This window comes from Onychostoma macrolepis, chromosome 14, assembly GCF_012432095.1.
Source record: "Onychostoma macrolepis isolate SWU-2019 chromosome 14, ASM1243209v1, whole genome shotgun sequence".
Classification (NCBI taxonomy): Eukaryota; Metazoa; Chordata; class Actinopteri; order Cypriniformes; family Cyprinidae; genus Onychostoma; species Onychostoma macrolepis.
The window spans coordinates 15144765-15166996 of NC_081168.1; the positions used below are offsets into that span (position 1 = coordinate 15144765).

Consider the following 22232-nt stretch of genomic DNA (forward strand, 5'->3'; position numbering starts at 1 on the left):
GATTTTTTGCATATGCCAGGAAGGAAGGGGCTCGTTTTTCTGCCTGTTTCCAGGAGGCGCAAAAAATGGGAATAATTGGGAAGGGATTTGGGGGAGGATAAAGAGGATTGACAGTAAAACAATGCGCTTAAGGGTGATGGAGAGGTTTATCTGCCCAACATTTACAAGCAATGGCTCTGTGAAGAGAGATATGTGGCGGACGCTACGGATGAAGGTAGATGGTGAAGAGCGGCACAAATCTCTCCCCCACTTATCTCATTGTGTTTCTCCTGCTTTGTCTTGATCCATCTTGTCTGTCAATGTGATCCATTTCATTTAAAAATCCATGGCTTCTCTTGTTGCAAGCTGGAAGTTGTCATTTAGTTCACTCCTGAGAAAACCGTACCCTATCAGGTCCATCTAATGAAGCCAGTCCAGGAGTCAATAAGTAAAGTAGGCATGGCCAGAAAAGGAAAGAGAAATCGCTAATGTGCCATTGGTAATGACTGAGATAGAAGGCTTGTTAACGGGCTTGTTTGCAGGGAAGCCCATTTTTCCACCTTATCTTTCACCCACAGACCCAACACCTGCCTCGGCTCTTCACATGTGAACCGATATGTTTGACTGTTTGAGAGTCTGAATCTCAGCATGTGACCATTTTAACAAAGCTAACCACCAGCTGAGGGTTAAACATGTTTCTTTCAGATATATAGATAGATGCAGAGTGACTTCTCCAGTGCTCAAGGCTGGTGAAACTTTGTTCGCTGTTTATACACCGTGAGCTTTGAAACATTCTCGAGAGGGCTGGAGAATTACGATTTCCATGGTGCATAGCAGAGAATGTGCAATATTCAAGGACACTATCTAGGGTTTAAACGGATTTATAATTTGCGACGTACAAAAGATAAGTACACTTCATTTTTGACCATTTGTCTCTAAATGCTCATATTCACTTCTCTGCTTTTCATACTACTTGTTGTTTTGCCTCATATTGGATTTTTGCTCCTTCAGTCACTCACTCACACACTCACATAAAATAAACAGAGATGTGAAAGAACCCAGAGGCAAGCATAAGAATTAGGCCAAAAAAGGAAAAGGATACATATTTGAGGATCATTTCTGAGCAAGAACAGTGCAGAGACATAAGAAAGAGCAATAGGGAACACAGATTATCACATTGGAGAGATAACTAAATGACTCTGCTATGTATGGGTGAACAACATTACAATAAATAGCATGGTAGTTGATCCCCACCTTCACTCAAAAAAAAAAAAAATCCCTTTAATAACTTCTGCAAGCATCAAATACTCTCTTGTAAGTTGAGTACTGCCCTGTCTGGGTTTAAATTTTCTTCCATATTACTAAAAGATTTTCTCTTTATCCAAGCGACCTTTCATTATTAATCTTCAGTCCCTTTAAATGTCACAGTCATCCTTACTACAACTTATTCGTATTTTTAATTTTTAGTTAGTTATTATTATTATGTCACCCTCATGTCATTCCAAACATGTATGGGCTTTCTGAAACCAAACATTACTACTTTTTAAAGCATGGCACAAAATAATACAGCTTTGTTCTCGTAGTCTATTGGATCTGAATGTGTATTGCTTTAGATTTCCAGTCATAATCACAGGCACACTGGTTGTCATGGTGCATTAACTTGGGAATATTGCCATATTGATCGAATAGTTACAAAGACAAGGATCAGCAATCTGGAAATTCAGCCCATAATCTTTCTTTCACATATGTTTTCATTTCAGTCTCCAAACAGTGGTATAATCAATAACTAATCAATCTCCTGGACAGCAAATAGGACCTAATTCCCTCGAGAGGCTCTTCCTTGCCACCTAATAAGGTAGAGACATAAAATATAGAAAGGAGTTGGAGGAACTCATGCATTCAGCCTCTGATGGGTTCATTAACTCGTTGCTTATAAAATAGCAGAGAGAATTAGCCATGTGTGGTCCCTCTTAAGTGTCTTAAGGGACCAGGGGTCAGCGTGGAAGACCTTACAGTCTTATCACTGAGTCACTTTTCAAAAAGAGTGGTTGTTTTTAATCTTCTTACTAAGAGACACAAGGGAAAGATGGCCATATTGTGACGACGCTTCAGTTTTTAACAGATTCATGGCACAGGAACACATGATCCTACTGAATGCTGCAGTATTGAACAGGTTTGTGCACAATACAGAACTGATTTGAGAATGCCTGCATTTGCAATGAATGTAAAGGGAGGTAGTAAACAGGATTCAAATTAATTAACTTGCATAGAACCCTGTTTGAAAGTTTTGGGAAAAGCATTTAAGATTTATATGCCAGATAGATTTGGAATAGATAAAATTTTGCAGTAGCTCAGTAAAATTGTATATATGCCATAGGGCCATATTATTTTCCATGTTTTCAAATAATGAAAACAGCATTAATATTGCAGCTTATCACCATCATGCTGAACACTCAGCATGGTGATTCCGAGCTCTACTGTGGTGATGTTGAGCACTGGGAAAGTTCCCTGTCAATGAAGTGCCAACAGATGGCAGATAAAAAGCAAGCCTGTGTACTTACCACACCAGCTCTGAATTTTTTGCGACAGGTGCAGCTGTTTTCCTTCACATACTGTATTAAAGCTACTGGCTGTAATATATCGACTCGTAGCAAAGTATTTTGTGACCCCATCCCAACTGATGACAGACATGACGAATGAAAACAAACTGCTGTGACAGCCCTTATTATACTGCATGATATGACATTAGAGTTCATCCAAGTTGATCATCTCACTAACCCTCATTAGAAAAAGTACAGCAATCTATGTGCTGTAACGTATCAGTCACAAATTTATGCAGAAGAATCACATGAGACATCATTAGAGAACAGGACAATTCATCTGTCATTGTCATCTCAGCACCAAAATCCCTGTGCCTCATTTACTTTCCTTTGGAAAAAAGCACACTCTCCCAAAGCCATAACAGATCAAAATATTAGGGCCTGATCTTAAGCCGCAGACATGTGTCCTCATGTTAATGCATAAAACCTTATTATTTACTCTGCACAGGTATCCAGGCTTACTGATACAATTAATATCTATTATTCATGGATCATTAAAAAGCAGCTGTCTCATGGATGTGATGGACTATAATTGAATACATTTAACTTAACTTTTTTTTACAGTAATGGCTCTCAAATGAAATGCTAATCTCTGTTTAAGTGATTGATATGCAGAGAGAGTGTCTCTAATGCCAGCAACATGCATAAAAAAGATGAACAAGACACTCATACACTTCAGCCTGACATCCTGAATTGAAGAAGGCCATTGACTCATAATGCTATTAAAGAGGCTTACCAAGAATACCTGTAAAATGTAAAAAAAATAATTCAGATAAATAATGTTTGTGGTTTAAAAAAAAAAAAAAAGGTTTTCTGCTTGCATTCAATACTTAAGCTAAATGTAATTCATTTATTTATTTATTATTATTATTATTTGTTCTTTATATTATAATTCTTTATATATCTATATATACACAAACACAGGTGTGTGCATGCACTAAAAAAAAAAAAAAACAAGTTGAGCCAACTTAAAATGTTAAGGCAACCAGCTTCAGCAGATTTTTGAGTTTTCTCAACTTGTCGTTTTAAGTTTATACAACAAAAATTTGAGAATCTCCCACAAAAATAAATTGAGCAAATTCAAAAATCTGCTGAAGCTGGTTGCCTTAATTTTTTTATTTTTTTTTTTACAGTGTGGGTGTTTTCATCTATTTATACTGTAATTGCATCGACTAAAGGTTAAAGGTTGTGTTTATGTTGAGTATTCTGTCTGTTTGGGTTGAATGAGGGAGGGAGGGAAAGAGGGAGGGAGCTTGGAGGAGAGAAAAGAGGAGAAGCCTTAGCAGATGGAGATGGAGGACCATTCTGTGTTTGAGCTGGATTCCAGCTGGGATTAGTGAGAGCTTGTCAAAGGCACTGCTCGGGCAGGATGAAGAGACGGAAAAAGCTGGTACGCTGCTCCTTTCATTTGATTATTAGCTTCTCTGAATATTTGCACTTCTTATAGCAATGATAATGGCTCTGGATGGGATTGGATATCTCTAACTGGCTGTTTCTCATTTTAGTCTTGAGTAAAGGATGTGGGAGAGGGAGAGAGATATGGAGCGGGTGTTTTGTTTTGAGGAGGCAACCTTGAGAGCTGTTGTTTTGAAGCATCATTAATGCTTGATGCCTCTAGTTTCATTATTTTTGCAGTGCATTCCTTCGGAAATGTAATTTCATACTCTACAAGATGTCATTTGAAAGATATTCTTCTCACACGTGTGCATAAATCCTACGGGAAGGGAGACTGTTTTATACCACAGGCTTCATTGTCATAATGTAACTTTCCAAAATCGAACTGCATTCAAATCAGGTCTGTACTATTTTGTTCTGGGACGTGGGGAGGTTGTCAGTTTCCTGTGCTGTCACTCTTGTTGGGAAAAGACAAGTGTTTGTGATCATACACCCCTGATGAATTCCTAATATAGTCTAGCCCACATTCATGACTAAAGCTCTTGAGCGAGTGAATGTGCACACATCGACCTCATAACACACACTTCAGCTTCCCACACGGCCCCAGCCTCTCTGAGACCACGCGGGCTATACACATGCTTGCTGTTGCTTCCTGCTGACTCTCCAAATGTATTCACGCTGAGAACAGAAGGCATCTGTTTCCTCTCCGTTTTTAGATTTTCTGAAGTATTGGATATGCTGGCTGGCTTTGTTACTGTCTATAATTACAAACAGCTTTTATGCTTCCTTTGAGAAATATTAGCATAACCGCTGATGCTATAACATTGGACAATTGTTTTTTATCTCACCTATATCTTTATTTTTTAATTGTTTATAGGACAATAACTCTTTGAGACTCAATGCTTAACCTTCAGAAAATGTTGATCCTCAACCTTGGAAGCGGTTTTATTTTCTACTTGATGGTTCTGAAATCCTGTTAGAAAAAGTGGTAATATGAATATAGTTCAAAGCTTATTAAAGCACTTTTTGGTGATAAAACAAAATACTAATTTTATAATATTAAAAAGTTAAAATAATAATAATAATAATAATAATACAGTTAATAATACCAAAAAAAATGAATAATGCAGGCTCTAGATGTCTTTAAAACTGGCTACCTTTCATGTTTAGGTATAGTTAGGTTTATGTATGAAATATATAATAGTTTTCACAATAAAACATGGGATTTGTTCCTCTACTACTTTAGTAGAAGTCATAGGAACACCAGAGTGTGTGGAAAGTGCCTTCCTGTATCTCAAAGATATATATCTCTCGAGGAGCACTGAGAAAGCCATGATGTTCATAAGAGGCCCTCCACTCCAAATTGCACCATCACAATGCATTTAAGAACAGAGTGCAAGGTGACTTGTGCGGCGCCTGTGTTGCTGGACCAGCTGTGCCAAGCATTCAAGTGTTGACTATTACCTTTAAAAGGTAATTCAAGTCAGAAGTGTATTGCATGCGCACTGCATTTCTCTGTCTCGCTCCCTCCCCCAGTTCAGCTGCTTCTGTGTGTTTATCCTCTTTTAACAGCATTTTATGTAGCACATTAACTTGATGAATTATATTAAATTGAGCAACCGTGAGGAAAATGTGCTTATGACTTTATCATTTTGAATGGTGGTCGAATGGCACCCAGAAGCCATTAATTCTCATTGTTTAGGACTTCCTAGAGAGACAAACCTACAAATGTGTTCCAGCCTCACTTTGCCTCCGAGTCTCACAGCAGGGCTCTTTATACAAAAAGGAGTTACTGTAGGGAACTACGCTGAAGTATAGTTCCCTATAGAAAGAAAGCTCTGCCGTGAGCATAAATGTAAGTAAGTTCAATAATCTCACCACATGAAAAGAGATACTATGTTAAAACCCACATAAAGGCTGAATTAGTTAGCTCCACACACTGAGCCAGAACTATATTTATTTATATTTATAGCATCTTCTGTTTTAAATTGAACAGATTCAGCGAAAAACAACTGAAGCCAATGTAAGTACATCCAGAAAATATTTCAGCTTTTCTAATTAAAAAGTTCACATTTAATTCAAATGTTAGTTGCTGGTTCTTTGTAATTGCCTGTGTAAATTACTAGCAATTTGAAAGAGTGAAAGTTGTTTGTGTATAAAAATTCAATTACTTTTGTAGCTTGTTATTACCTATATTTAACATAACAAAATGTGTATTTTAGTCAGAATTATTGCACACATAATTTACAGAATTAAGTCTTAGTTTAGTAGAGACTTGCTTAAAGGATTCTTATGTCTATAGGATAACTTGGTTTGTGCAACTTTTCCACAGCAGCTCGGTCAGAAATGTACTACTGTAAAGTGATGTGACTAGCATTTGCACACAAACATGATTAATTGATAACCAAATCACTTATTTTCATTATCGATTGTTAGCAATTTTATTAATTTGTTGATTGATTAGATTTTGTAGCCCTATCCCTAAATCTTATAATGACTTAATTACAATATTTAATAAATAAAACTAAATTGGTGCATTGATGTGAGTGATGCCAAAAAGGTATTGTAGCCAAACGTGATGTGCGGTTTTTGAGTTCTGGATGTGAATGCATGCTAGACTTGATCGGTTCTTTTTTTTATTTCATCGATTCATTTTTCATGGAAACTATTTATTCGAAACAATTAGTTAAGAAGAATACCATTATGCTTGACACAATGAACTATTTGAACTTTTTTTAAAAATTTTACTTTAAAAAAATCACTTTTTGTAGGCTTCACTGAAACAAATAGTAAGGAGAGAATGAGCGTAAGGAAATAGCAGTTGAGTTTCACTCTACTTCTTGGCTGCACTCTTAACAGAGGGTTATCGGTGAGAGGAACAAGAGAAGTGTCTCTCTCTTCCTCTATTGCTTTATCACTAATTAATGCAGACTCGTTCCTCCTGATGAGCTCTATGTGAAGTGTATGGTTGGTCGCGGCATAATTAGTGGGGTTTTCAGATTTTGCCTTTGATTCTCACAGTCAGAGATGTTGATCCCACCTCACTTCCTCAGCGGGGGCGGCCGATTGTGCTGCCGCAGCAATTGGAGCCCCTCACGTGGGGTGGTGAAAAACTGTAAATTGCTCTTTGGGGCTTTTTGTTACCCAGCATGAAATTCACCTCACAAAACAGATAAATAAATCAAACTCCAGGTTAGAGACAGCTTTAGAAAAGCAGAGTCATCAAAAATGATGCAATTTAACGTCCTATCAGTTCTGTCCCATTAAGACATGAATAAATGTGTTTAAAATAAACTGTATAAAATTCTTCAATTTTTATTGTGCTTATCTGACATGCTTTTCAATTTAATTTCATTAGTATTTGTATTATTAGTAGTAATATATACAATATTAAATTATTTTTTATTATTTTTTTATTTATTTAAAATATAGATTATTTTGTACGTTTAAAAGTGAAGTCTCAGTAATACAGATATTAGAAAACAAATATTTGTGTTTACAAAAGCATTTCGCTAGCTATCAAAGCATCCAGCTGTTAGTAAAAAAAATTAAATGTATTAAATGACATTCCACTTGCCATGTCACACTGGATTAAATGGTTGTGTATTTGGGAATCAATGAACTTGTCATTTCTGTATTAGTCAATCTGATCTTGGTATTTTCAATTTACAGTCATGGCCAAAAATATCGGCACCCTTGGTAAATATGATCAAAGAAGGCTATGAAAATTAAACTGCATTGTTAATCCTTTTGATCTTTTATTAAAAAAATTCACAAAAATCTAACCTTTCATTGGATAATAAGAATTTAAAATGGGGAAAATATCATTATATATATCATGCAGAGGTGCTTGTGATTGAGTTATGTGTGGAAACTCACTTTGTAAATCTGAATCAATAGTAGGATGAATGGATTTATTTTGGTCAATGGGCCGCTGGGGTTTCCTGTCCACTTCTTTGAACCACGGCAAGTGGTGTTTAACAGCCTGCTGGAGAGTTTCTCAAATGCTAACATTACTGAACCTCCAACAAGTGGCTAATAGATGTGACATCACAATATTCTTATACTGCAAACCGGCTGTTAGACCTTCTCAGCCTAGATGATGACATTTTGATAAAGATCTGTGGAGTTCTACTTACAGATGAGCTGCAAGAAACTTTTGAGGGATTCTTCTTTGACTCCTCATTACCAGTGGCTGTGATGATATCACACAAGCCCACTAAAACATTAAGGGCTAGATGTTCACCCTTTCTCTGTTTTAACCTCTGAGTTAATTGCATCTTTCCTTCAGGGTAGCATCGTTAGAAGATATGAGACTCATTACAATAAAGCAATGATTTAATAACGTTAACAATTATATTGATGTGAACACTGAGCTTACTACTGGGAAAGAGCTGGTAAACGAACACGTCCATGCCAATGCTGATTATATTTACTGGAATATTTTAACCTACTGTAGGCCAAAAAAACCCATTGTTTGTGAAATTCATGTGTTTGTATTATTAGAGTAAACATGTAGCAAACAAGGGTGGAAATTTCACTGCCTTTGTTGTAACATGGTGTCTTCTGAAAAACACTAAAAGTGTGAAAAGGAAAACACACTTGCTATATTTGGCTGTACTTCTAACACATCTGTTTGTGTGAGGTGGTTGTTTCTCTAAAGCTTTATGTCCAGCTGAGGCAGGTGTGTTGTGTATATGCATTAATGTGAGTGGGGGAAAAAACAACAGTTTCCTTAAGCAAAGTCTTAGCAAACCACTGTGTAAAAAGTACTGTACATACAGTATATATGTACATGGAATATTTAGGGTTTATATAACGAATAGTTATTTGGATACTGAATTGAATATATTACACAGAAAAAGTTAGTGAGGTAATTATTTATATATTTTTTATCATATTAACTCTCTTGTAACTTCTCTTGTAGCTAAGAAAAGGAGGGACAAGTGCCAAACTGAGAGCTGTCTCCATTCAAATGCTAATATCGGACTGACCATGCATGCAACCGTGCTGTACCTCATTCTTTCCGCATGATTATATTTAATTTTGTGTAATTATTCCAGAGCTTACATTATTTTCCATTCCATAATCTCTTTACCTTGTTCACTCAATGGCCATTTGGAGAAATAGTGTCTATCAAGCCTTTTCCTAATGGTGAAGTAAAAAATATATATATCCACAGGGCTCTTGCAGGGTGTGGCCATCATAATAGGTGGACCACATCAGAAGGACCAAGATAGTCTGTGAGTGGAGATAGAGCACATCCTGGCTTAAAATGGCATTTGCTGCTTGATTGCACAGGAGTCCAGTTTGTTATCTAAAGTCTAAAACTGCCAAGGCAAAAGACCGGAAAATGCTGGAGAGCCCATGTAAGGGTATTAGACTTGGTTCTAGTCTGGTTGACAGAGCTAGGGAGGACCATTCACATGCTTTAAGCCGATCACAGCCTGGTCGGGACAAAATACATGTCCCAGGTGTTTAAATGCTATCTTTCTCTCCCTATCTATGTAACAGGCATGCATTCACATGTCAGCATATAGAAGAGTAAATGAAATGAATTTGCAGATTGAATAGCAAGCAAAATAAATGGCCAAGCTTTTAAAGTCATGATATCAAAATTGGCCCTATTTAATTTCTTTATACATGTTATGAGGCGAAATCTTAATCTAAGAGATTAATTGTTGTAATTGTTGTCGTCTTAAAATTTCATCATAATGAGTTTCAGTTTCAGGTGATGTTACCAATGCTTCTTATTTTTCAACCTCTCCTCTATAAACATCAGTTATATACTTGTTGAAGCAAACACCTTAAACGAGATTGTACAAATTGGTTTGCTAGCCTCCTAGCTTGATACAGCTGGGGTAACACTTTATAATAACTGCACACTATGAATAATTAATTAAGCATTAGTAAATAGTCAATCCATCCTTTATAAAGCATTGTTCCAGCATTAATAGGCATTAGTAAGCATTTTATAAATACAGCTATAAATGTTTTGTTCTTGAGCATATATATAATGTTTGATAATTGTATTTTCATACTTTATTAATGATCAATTTAACATTTCTAAATGATTACGTTATTTACAAACCAGTTATTTAGGAGTTGTCAGTGGTTCATAAGATCATTTAGAAAGTGTAAGTAAATGATTAATAAGCTATTTAAATGTCCATTTATAAATCTTATTATTTAGACACATGATAATATTTGTTCAGTGTGTTAATAAATGCTTTATTAACACATATTCCTGCTATAATTCATGATTAAGTCAGGTAGTAATAAAACATTTAGTAGTTGCCAGACATCTATTTTTGTGAGCTCATCTAAAGTGAGGACTATTTATACCTTATAAAGCATTTACAAAGCAGATGTAAAGGCTCATTTATCTCCCAAACAAAAAAGTTAAACAAACACAACACAGAGGCATACAGAACACAGAAATATTTTTTCATGATGCAAAAAATGAAACTGTACACTTGATAAAAAAAAAGGAAAATAAACCTCTGCAATTTCATTAAAAAATAAATGAATAAATAAAAAATAAATCAAGTTTACAGTTGTACAGTTTCATTCTTAGCATCTTGAAAAAAATATATATTTCTGTCCTGTGTTGGGACTGATATATCCCTCTGTGTTGTGTTTGTTGGATTTTTCTGTTAGGAAGATAACTGAGCCTTTAAATCTCCTTTGTAATAGATATGCCTAATAAATAAAAAACAAGGCATGTATAGCTGTATTTATAAACTGCTTACTAATGACTATTAATGTTGGGACAATGCTTTATAAAGGATGAACTAACTATTTACTAATGCTTACCTAATGATTCATAGCGTACAGTTATAATAAAGTGTTACCTAATTATTCATTCACATCCAATCCTACATATTTATTTAAATATAGCATTATATTTATAGCTATATTTATATATCCAAACCATTGTGTGGAATGCTGTAATTGGCCTATCCAAACCACCTAAGAATTGAAAATGTGTGAATATCATGAGGCATGAGTCATGAACAAATGTGTTGTATGGATTTGACAAAAGACCAATTGGTTCCATATATAACTCTCCCAGATCAATACAGTATTGAATAGCTAACAAAGAAGCATCTAAATTCAGCTTGGGGGAAATAACCAATAAGATCAAGAAAGGTTAACCTAGGTACAAATTGTTCATTAAATATGAAGTAGTGAAGTGTCTTTGGATGTGTAAATACGTCTTTGTATACTCTGGTCTGTCAGTATCTGTGTGTATATGCATGTTAGTGAAAGAAAGACTAATTTTGTCATCTAATAAGACTCTTGATGCAAACACGGTGATGTCATGTTTGCGTTTCTTCACTGTGCTCACTTGGAGACGCGTGTCAACACAAGGTTAACGCTTCAAATTGCTCATTGTGGGAATCTAAACATAGGCCTGCTATGAGGGAGAATGTGTTCTCGTCTTATCATACTAAGTCTCATTTATTTTTATTCTGTTTGGTTTCAGGGCATAATTGGCAACGCTAATAAAGCCAAGAATAAACAGGACACCAAATAACATTTTTGTGATGATTAGCATATATTTTGGTCAGGCAAAACAGACACTCTGTCTAAACAAGGAAGAGTTGTGTAATATTTGTTTTTGCTCTGTTTCACTGGTCATTGTCTTGGTAGAGGGAAAATGCTGTCAATATTTAGACCCATGTATACGTCTTCTGTCACCGCCACCACCCGCACCCAATTAATCTGTTTATGTGCAAGAGGAGACCGTATACATTTGCTAAAATTGCGATTTGCTCTCTGCGGATGCGTGGCATTTCACGTCGTATAATGAGAGTGCATATACATGTTTAAAAATTCGACCAGGCTGTGTTTTATGCCTGCGGGGTTTCTGCACCTCTTTTTCTCTCTTTAAATTTAGTGTGGCCAATGACACACCAGATGAGCTGCTGTGTCTGTGCACTTTTCACAACCTGTTTCACAATCTGTCTGCTTCACCAACACACACCCACACACTTACACACTACTCATCGTTGAGCTTTGCAGATACTCATTTTTGCATTTTCTACTTGAACATCACATTGTTTTATCTTTGCCAAATGCGTAGGAACAATCAAAAAATTATGTTTACGTCATTAAACTCTAGTTCATTATGCATTCCTGACACTCATTCATTTGTACTGTTCACTGAAGGCTGCAAAGTTTTATCTTTTTAATGTTAGTTTAGATGATATATTTTCTTCATTTATTGTATTGTAATTTCATATGTAGAATTTACAGTGCACAGGTTGCAAACAAGCAGGGAAAATGCTCATTTTTAATCTAGCGCTCATAAAATGTTCAAATTACATTGTTTATTGAAATATTGTCTAAATTTACAAATGAACACATTATAAATGGCACTCCTTTGATTAAATCTGTTATTACCTATGTCCTCGTTTGGTTTTCTGAATCACCCTATTATGCAAACCTGCCCTCTAGAGGTCAAACATTGACATGCACATCCTACAATTTGAAGTAAGTTCCAACCAGATGCAGTGCAAAAGTTGCTATGACTTCAACACTATAATGCATCAACTTACAAACAGCCATCTCAATTTCAAATGTGACTGTGAAACTGCATATTTACATAAACAATGAAACAAACACATGCACACTTAGTCACACTGCAGGACGTTTATGAAACTGTCTCCACATGCATCATGTGTGAGTGCTTGTTTTCGCTGATGCACACAGGCAGACACCACTGTGACTTGACTGCAGTGAGATTTTTCACACAATGCTGAGTATGCTGAGCCAAAAAAAACATCACCAAACAAGAGAGAAGAGTAATCACACTGACAGTGCTTCGAAAGTCAACAGGAATTGTTGTTTGCGTCCCATTTAACTAATTTTGACATATATTTCCAGTTTAAACATGTTATTCAATGAGAAATATTTGATTGCGGTGCTTGATTTTGTCCATCAGCTGGTTGTCCCCACAATAGAGACGGGTTGATTAAGAGGAGGGGTTAAATGTACAAGATGTCAGCCAAGAAGTAAAGTTGTTTCAAAGAATTCTAGGAAATTGTTTCATGAGTCGTAACACAAGTTATTATATTTTGAAGAGTATGAAGACCACCAAGTTCCACAGAAAGTTAAAAAAGGTTGAATAAAATCAAGGCCTTTATGAAGATCTGAAAATAATAACTGACAAACGTTAGCAACAGGTAAGAGTGGCAACAGAAAGAGTACAACATCAAGGTCGCAAGTTACGGTACAGGTCTTTTACAAACAAGAAGTTGCACGTTTTATTGTCATCTGGCTCTTGTTTAGCCTCAAATGCAGTCAGCTTCTCTTTTAGAGGTGGGCTCACATACATAAACAGATTCTGAATTTGAGTGTTGATGTCAGGACAAAAATGATATTATTCAACTATGATTTGTTTTGAGTCTTGTGCAGAGGTTGTATTAAGGTGAATGTCTAAAAAGGCAGTAAATGTGTTTTATTAACCTCTGAGGCATCATTTACTCATCTTTTCCACCTATGTAGTAATCTACATAATTGTATCTGTAATGTCTGCACCAGAGGATTGTGCCCTCCAACTATTTATATTTATGGGTGCAGTTTGGAAATCACTATAATTCTGATTTGTCTTGTGTCTGTAAATGTGTTTGTGCTGTACAAATGATCCCAGACAGCAACATAGTTTGGCCCAGATCCAGCCCACATCTGGCCCATGTGAAATCCATGTGGGCCAGATGTGGGCCGGATCTGGGCCGACACTGCTTACTGTCTGGGATAAATGTAGATGTATATTCTTTGAAAGTTAAAAAAATAATAAAGCTAAACTTTATTTTTATATGTTCAAGGCTGAATCCGATAAGCAAATGGTTTTTTTCTGTAGACATAATGAACAAAATCTTTCAAACGCCTAAATAATAATTTATGCTGCTGTCCACTTTGAAACGAAGACCATATTAAGTTAATTGTGTAATTTATGGTCTTTGTTCTCTAAGTCATACTCTATGAATGTTTATAATTAAATTAGCATTTAATGAATATGTATTTAACAATTACTTTTGAACAACTCTTTCAAATAGGTATAATACTGTATACTACTATTAATGAGCATAGATGTTTTGAAAAAGATTTCGGAAAGAGCTTTAGGAAAACTGCAAAACCACACAGAAATTGTAATGGTGAGAAAGTCCAAATCTTCAAAAGCACTGAACTGACTGAGAAAGAAAAACAGCAGGACACCCGTAGGGCTGTGAATTCATGTGCAAACAATAAAGAATCAATCCATGCACATACAAACCCACAAGCAAGAACTGAGGCAGTGTTCATTTGTATGTGCATGGCTACACCGATCAGCTAGTTTTTTATGTGCAATACAAACAAATTCATATCAAGTCCATTGAGTGGTGTCTCCTGTTGTTTTAGATTAATCCATGTTGTGCATATAATGTTACAAGACACTAACCGGTATTGGTAAATGGGATTAAGTACCTAAGACTTTTTTTTTTTTTTTTTTTTCGCTTAAGTCGCTAACTGGATATTATTTGCGACTTTATACAATGCCAAAACATGTTATTTCACATACTAACTTTTTGTTTTTCTGTTTCTTTCAGAGCCATGACAGTATGGTGGACTGTTTGAGTCGAGTCATGCTGCACACAGCCGTGTCTTGCTGGCAGCCTTTGCTGGGGCTGGCCCTGGTGGCCGTGTTCGTGGGCTCCACTCTGGCTTGCCCTGCCCGCTGCGAGTGCTCCGCCCAGAGCCGCTCTGTTATCTGCCACCGCAAGCGCTACAACACCATCCCTGATGGAGTCCCAACTGAGACACGAATCCTTGATCTCAGCAAGAATCGCATTCCGGCCGTCAACCCTGATGACTTTTCTGTCTATCCACACATAGAAGAACTGGACCTGAGTGGGAACATCATTGCCTACGTTGAGCCTGGAGCCTTCAACTCTCTCTACAGCCTCCACACACTGAGCTTAAAGAGCAACCGTATCAAACTCCTCTCTCTAGGCGTCTTCTCCGGCCTCTCCAACCTGACGAACCTGGATATCAGTGACAACAAAGTTGTCATTCTGGTGGACTATATGTTCCAGGACCTGCGCAACCTCAGGTCATTAGAAGTTGGAGACAATGAGCTGGTTTACATTTCTCACCGAGCCTTCAGTGGACTATTGTCATTGGAGAGTCTGACGTTGGAGCGCTGTAACTTGACGGTGGTGCCCACAGATGCCCTGTCCCACCTGCACAACCTGGTGAGCCTACATATGCGCTACCTCAGTATCAGCTCTCTACACCCCTACTCCTTCAAGAAGCTGTTCCACCTTCGTCACCTAGAGATCGACAATTGGCCATCGTTAGATTTGGTCCCTGCTAATTCTCTGCATGGCCTCAACCTCACCACACTCTCTATTACCAACACCAATCTGTCCTCTTTCCCTTACCAGGCTCTTCGCCACCTGCCTTACCTCACACACCTTAATCTCTCCTACAGTCGTATCCGGACAGTGGAGGGTGGCCTGCTTCAGGACCTGGTGCGACTGCGTGAGCTGAGGCTGGCTGGGTCTCAACTGGTGTCCATCGAACCCTACGCTTTCCAAGGCATCCGCTGGCTCCATTCGCTAAATGTTTCCCACAACCGCCTTGATACCCTGGAGAGGGGTGTATTCCATGCTCCCGAGGCCCTAGAGGTGCTGTTGATCAACAACAATCCTCTGGTGTGCGACTGCCGACTTATGTGGTTGCTGCAAAGGCGCCATTCCATTTCTTTTGGTGACACCCAGCCCGAGTGCAGCACTCCGGAAGGAATCCATGGACGCCCCTTCAAGGAGTTCAAAGAGACCCTTCTATCCTACTACGTGACCTGCACCAAGCCGAAGATCAGAGAAAATCGGACTCAGATGGTGTCCGTGGAGGAGGGACAGTCTGCCCGTTTACACTGCAGTGCAGAGGGGACCCCACGACCCACTATTTCCTGGGTGACCCCACGCCGGAGACACCTGACCAACAGGAGCCATGGCAGGGTGACAGTCCAAAACAACGGCTCGTTGGATATCAAGGCGGCGGAGGTTCAGGATGACGGTGTGTATATGTGTGTGGCCTCTAACACAGCAGGCAATGACACTCTTATGGTATCACTGGCAGTGAAAAGTCTGGGCTCGCTGTATGCCAACAGGACCCAGCATTACACGGATACAAGCAATGCCACTGCCAATGGTACCAACCTCCCCAATGTGACCTTTGGCCTGGACCTAAAGACTATCTTAGTTTCTACAGCCATGGGCTGTTTCACATTCCTAGGAGTGGTTCTCTTCTGCTTCTTGCTCCTGTTTGTATGGAGTCGGGGAAAAGGCAAACATAAAAACAACATTGATATTGAGTACGTGCCACGCTCAAAGTCCAATGGGACCTCCGCTGAGGAGGCAGACCAGGGTGCTGGGCCACGTCGCTTTAACATGAAAATGATTTAACACATTGAAAGTAATACCAGTGGGAATTTACACTGATCTATGTTTCACAAATGGTACCTGGAACAGGACTCCTTCAGACCAATACCAGGAAAATCAACAGTCCCTAAGATTCAGTCCAGGTTTTGGTTAGGCTTGGACTTCACTGGATGCGCAAGGGGAATAATATGTGTCAATAATGAACCACTTTCAATTTGTATGAAATCCTCTTGGTAGGGATGTTCACCAACACTCCAACACAAATTGTGTACAGAACCGATTTGTAAAATTCAAGTATTACTCTTATTTGCCGAGGCTCGCACATGCTTTCTCACAGCGACCAACAGATGATCGGGAATCTGTTCTCTCCCTCATTATCCTGCATATATGTACGTAATGCTCAGTTATGTATGTGTATGTTAACATGTATAAACACTTTCTTTTGTTGCATTGTTCACAAAATGCAATGACCGCCAAAATTTACATTTCCCTTGATTCGAAGGAAATACTGTGTGATCAAGCCATCGTCTCGCTACTCAAACTGTTTGAGGATGGAGGACAAAGGGCTTTAGCGGGTGTGAAATGTTACTCCGGGGAACATGTGTGCCGTTTGTCTACCCCAAGTTATTCTCCTGATATGAAGAATATTATATTTGTTTATAATCTGAAAAAAAGAAGAGAGATTATTTATTAACAAAGGCCATTACGTTCAAACTCAATAATACAAGGTGAAGATTTTGAAATGGTTTAAATTCATGATTTTTTTCCCTATGATTTTGCTACAAGTATACACATTAATTAACACACCATTTTTAGTTGTGCTCTTGTCCATTTCTGTGACTTTAACCCCTCATCTGGTACAAAATACAAAATGTCTCCATTTCCAGTCAAGCTACCATTATTCATTTTTTAATTATTACTTTTTTTTTCTTTCCTTCCCTAGTAAACAATTCTGACTTTGTTGTGGTAGTTTCTCATTTTGTTGTTGAATCATTTAGATTGTAAACAGTTCAAAGTAAAAGAAAAAAATACATGTATGTGGAATAAAGAATATTGATTTGTATTCTGATGTTGTATTTAGACTCATCTAATTGCATATATATTACATTTAAATTTATATTATTTCACACTGCTAAGTACAGTACTTCTTTGGATATGGTATGTTTTATATACTTTGAAAGACAATTTAATTACATATAATTTAGGTGGTTTGCATTTAACTCTGCTGTCCAAACATTGTTAGGCAATCTGAGGTTGAACTAAAGAAATTGGATGAATCAGAGAAAATATACGTGAGGATAAGATGAAACTGAATGCTGATGAAATAAGATATTTTGCATGAATAATCTCCACAGCAGGAAGCACGTTATCTAGAGAAACATCTCTAGAAAAGCTGTTAACCCTGTGACATGAGGGAAATGAGTAGGCAAGATGCATCCATCATGCTACATCCATCCTACATCCATCATGCCGATGAACAATGTGTTCAGAAACACACTAGGCATGAAAATCACAGTGGATGATAGCACTAATTATACAAATTGACAAGGGAGAGATGTTTTTATTGCTTCTTAATTGTTGGTTAGAACTTTTTGTCCTCTTTTTCCCTATAGCCTTTCTCAAAAAAAAAAGTCAGAACACAAACATATGAAGTTACCTGCACAAGAGATATCTCGACGTCTTGAAACCAGGTCTATAAGGCTGAGCACTAACCATAAAGCCACCTGTCAAAGCAGAATTCCCACTACTGCCAAGGGAGACCTAATTTGAGACCCTGGTCTGTTTTGTAATTCTATTGATTTCCCTAAAGACACTATGGGGTTATTGGCCAACATTAGGAATATTCTAATTTCTCTAATCCCAGTCAAGCCCAAAGGACCATATGCAAAAACTGTTTCATTGGCCCTTTTCACTCCTTTTGGTCTGTGTTATTGCGGTCCCTCTGGACACAAAGAAGGACACTCACGCTATTGCCTGAGAAAAACTAAAATTAGGTTGACTACGGTTAATGGGTCAGATGCTGCCATTTTCAACGCAAGGGGATTAGAAAAACTACTTCACAAAAACACGCTCACAACAGCACACATAGACGTCCCTAAATTAATCATCTGTGACCTAATAAGTCCCTACAAAGTCCTTTCTCAAACTACATGTCTAACTCAAACTTTAAATTTGATGTGTTAAATATTATAATCTTGTGTTCGACATGGCAAATCCCCTAAAAATAGTCCCGCCTGCTTTATTCTTTGTGATCTTTTGTAATAATGTCAGCATACTTATTGTCAAGTCAAGTCAAGTCACCTTTATTTATATAGCGCTTTTACAATACAGATTGTGTCAAAGCACTTAACAGTATCAAATTGGAGGATAGAGTGTCAGTAATGTATAATGATAAGATTAAACACTCAATTTTCAATTTTCAGTTAAAGGCATTTCATTATTGAATTCAGAGATGTCATTGTCTAGCTCTGTTTAGTTTAGTTTAAATAGTATCTGTGCAATCAAATCGGCGATAATCGCTAGAAATTAAGTATCCCCAACTGAGCAAGCCAGAGGCGACATTGTCTCAGGAATATTATTGTCTCAATATTCCTGATGCCAGTTTGCAGGTTGTTCCCTCAAACTCTCTTGCACCATCAAAGTGATTTTGACTTCCAGACTAGATTTTCTGACGTTTTGAATCTTGAGAATGCATATTTTTTAACCACTGCTTACAACAGGTCTTCACTAAACTTTGTACAGACCATCTTAAGGCTAGACTTGTCAAAAAATGTTGAAAGCTTTTTGATGTTCTAAACTGTTCACAAGTTACATATCAACCAAACAGGAAGTGAATTCTCTCTTTTTATAATCCATGAAGCTGTTTACAAGCAGTGGACACTGTTGTGGTAAACTAATTATGATGTCTGGCATCATATGGAGTACTGTATTCTCCGAGAATCCCAGGATCAGGGTATGAATAATTTATACGTTTGCATGGTTTCATTGTTTGCCAGTTTTATTTACACTGTTTTGATGTAATCTGGAGTTCATTCTCTACTCAAAATTATCTGTTTGGGCTCAAAAATTGTTGTTGATTGTTACTGTTATTGTGTTTTGTTGGTTAGAAAACATACTTTCAGCCATTTGCATGGTTTGACACATGCCTTGAAAGTCCACCATGTGCAATATATATATATATATATATATATTAGATGATTACATGGCATTTAAATTATATTAAGTACCATCACATCAGATTTTTAAGTACAAGTTCTGTCATGACAACTCGGAAAGTTTAGCATGGAAGTATACATGGAAATGTTAATGAGTTTGGTCTTGGCAGAATAGATCTGCAACAGAGCAAGTATACTGAGACTTGCTCCCGCCAGTACATCCACAGACATGCTGCTGTGAGCATGTAATAAATACTGCTGCTGCACATATAACACACATGAAATAACCCCACATATATCGCGTACATTAAATTACCCCTTAGCAGATCTATACAGGTGGAGCTGGGGGAGGTAGAGGGTTTCTGAAGCATGCTGCAACTGCTACAGCAAGCACCGGCCAAGTATCTGAATGTTGAGCAGCAAGCTCATTGGCTGCTGATGCAACTAGAACCAATTGGCTGCACCATGTGAATAATAATGTGATTATATCAGATTGAGGTAGAACCTGTTGACCTGTGGCTTCTAGAGTTTCATGACTGAACTTTATATTTACTGTACTCTATGAACTCAAATGTTTTGAGTTAGATTTGTTCACTTCAAAAAGTTAAGTAGATTTTATTTATTTTATTTTACCATTTAAATGTATTCAAATATCTTTCTAATCTTCTTTGATATTTGCTAAATGTAAAATAATGTTTATGAATCATATCTGAGGTGTCGACAAAAATATTCTACACCTAAGTCTGATAGAAAATGTGGTAACTTTATTTTGAAGGTCCCTTTTGAACATTCTGTTGACACTAAGTAATGTTGCAACTACATGTCAACAAACTCTCATAAGAGTATTAGTAGACTGTCTGCTTCATATCTACTAACTCCTTATTATGTTGGTCTCCCAACAGATATTCTACTGACTATAAGTAACTTTGCAAGAACGTGTCAACTTAATCTAACCCTAACCCTACCAGTCAACTAATACACTACTAACACTCTAATGAGAGTTAGTAGAAATGTAGGTGCAACATTACTTATAGTCAATAGAATGTGTTAAAGGGACCATCAAAATAAAGTGAAACCGAAAATGTCTATTTTATATCTTCTGTCGTTTTAAACAATTTGGCTCTGAGTTAAAAAAGCACATACCTCAGCTTGTTAATTAGAGAGCAAATTTAATTAGACAAACCCTGTAGGGCTGTTACTGAGGTACTGAGAAATATCTTCCAGGATGTCGTACAGAAAAACATTTAGCATGACTGAGTTTTATTTATGAGGTCTATAACTGTGTTCCAAAAGACCTCTGAGGCACCACTGACAATCTGAAGATGACTGAATTATGATTTGTTTATGCATAATGTTTAGTCTACAGTGTAGTCCCATATACAGATTCCATGTAAATCAGGTAAATGTCAGGTAAAGATATCATGTTATTACTGTCATACTTTCATGGAATACAGCATGAAGCTGCTGAAAGAGAATGTGTTTCGGGTACATAGCGTACAGTTCAGGAAACAAATGTTGTGACTGTGAGTCATTGTTTTGAGTAGTAGAGTTAGAAAAGGTGAAAATGTTTTCTATTGTTTACTGTTTGATAGTCACAGTGTGAGGCAATGAACAAATTACACTTATAAGCTAGTTCTCTTTAGTGAATCAAAAACATACAGTACAGCTATATTAGTCCAAATCCAGAACAAATGACTATCAGCTTTTTTTTTTTTTAGAAAATCAAAAGCATAAAGCACAACTAGTCCAGTTCCCAAATGAATAATTCTAATGAGCAGGTTATTTTTAGTTAAAAACATGCAGCAAATCCATATTGGTCCAACTCAAGAATGACTGACTATTGCGGGTTCTTTTTAATAAATCAAAAACATAAAGCGTGGCCATTGTAGTTCAGTTACACAATGAAAGACCCCTAAGAGCCAGTTCTGTTTAGTAATTATTTTCAAAGACAGAGAGCACAATCAGTGTAGTCTGATTCCTAAATAAATTATACTCTTTTTAATGAATCAAACACATCTAAATAAACTGTATTGATATTGACTAGTTATTTATATGGCCATGTGTAGTTAAAGATGTGTTCTGTCAGTAGCATTTTATAAATATTAAAAAAATATATATATAATTAAATAAATCAATTTATTTGTTTAGTATGTTGCTTGTTACGTGAATTTAGCCATAAGGAACATAAATTGTTAAATTCTTCCCAATTTCCATCCCTTATCATCTTTCTGGATATATTTACTATATATTTGAGAACATGTCTATCCTTGACTCTCAGTCAGACTGAAAGGCCTTCACCTCTGCCCGGAAAGATCAATGTTCCATACGAGAGTTTTATTTAGTCTCGTCACTTGCCCTGTAATTGGGCAGAAGTCTGTTTACCTCAGGTTCCCTATTAGAGTTTCCTCAAAATTCATTTTTGTGAAGACCTACTTAGGAGACTCCCAACACTGCCATCAGTTTTTCTACTAAACAAAACCTAGAATAATAATAAAAAAAAATAAAGTTGTGCAATGTTTAACTTTATGAAAGTTACAGCAAAAGTTCTAACCTGCTGTATTCTATTATGAGGAAAGTGGGACACTGTCGCTTCAGTGAAAGAGAAGTGTCAACAGTGACTGTTATCCAATCTTCAATCTGCTAGTTATCAACAAAAGCACAATACCCACATC

The 22232-nt window shown here is 37.0% G+C and overlaps 1 protein-coding gene across 8 annotated transcripts in view; it reads left to right on the top strand.

Moving 5' to 3' along the window:
- Window positions 1-17427, top strand: part of lingo2 (leucine rich repeat and Ig domain containing 2) — a 319995-nt gene extending 302568 nt beyond the window's left edge. For 7 of the 8 annotated variants that reach the window (XM_058798129.1, XM_058798130.1, XM_058798128.1 and 4 more), the window contains one exon: window positions 14570-17427. In XM_058798129.1, the coding sequence (XP_058654112.1) occupies window positions 14582-16429 (1848 nt within the window). In that variant the 5' untranslated portion in view covers window positions 14570-14581 and the 3' untranslated portion in view covers window positions 16430-17427. Of the gene's footprint in view, window positions 1-3935; window positions 3970-14569 lie in introns of those variants that run through there. The other variant, XM_058798123.1, reaches the window with a different exon arrangement.
- The last annotated feature ends 4805 nt before the right edge of the window (window positions 17428-22232 follow it).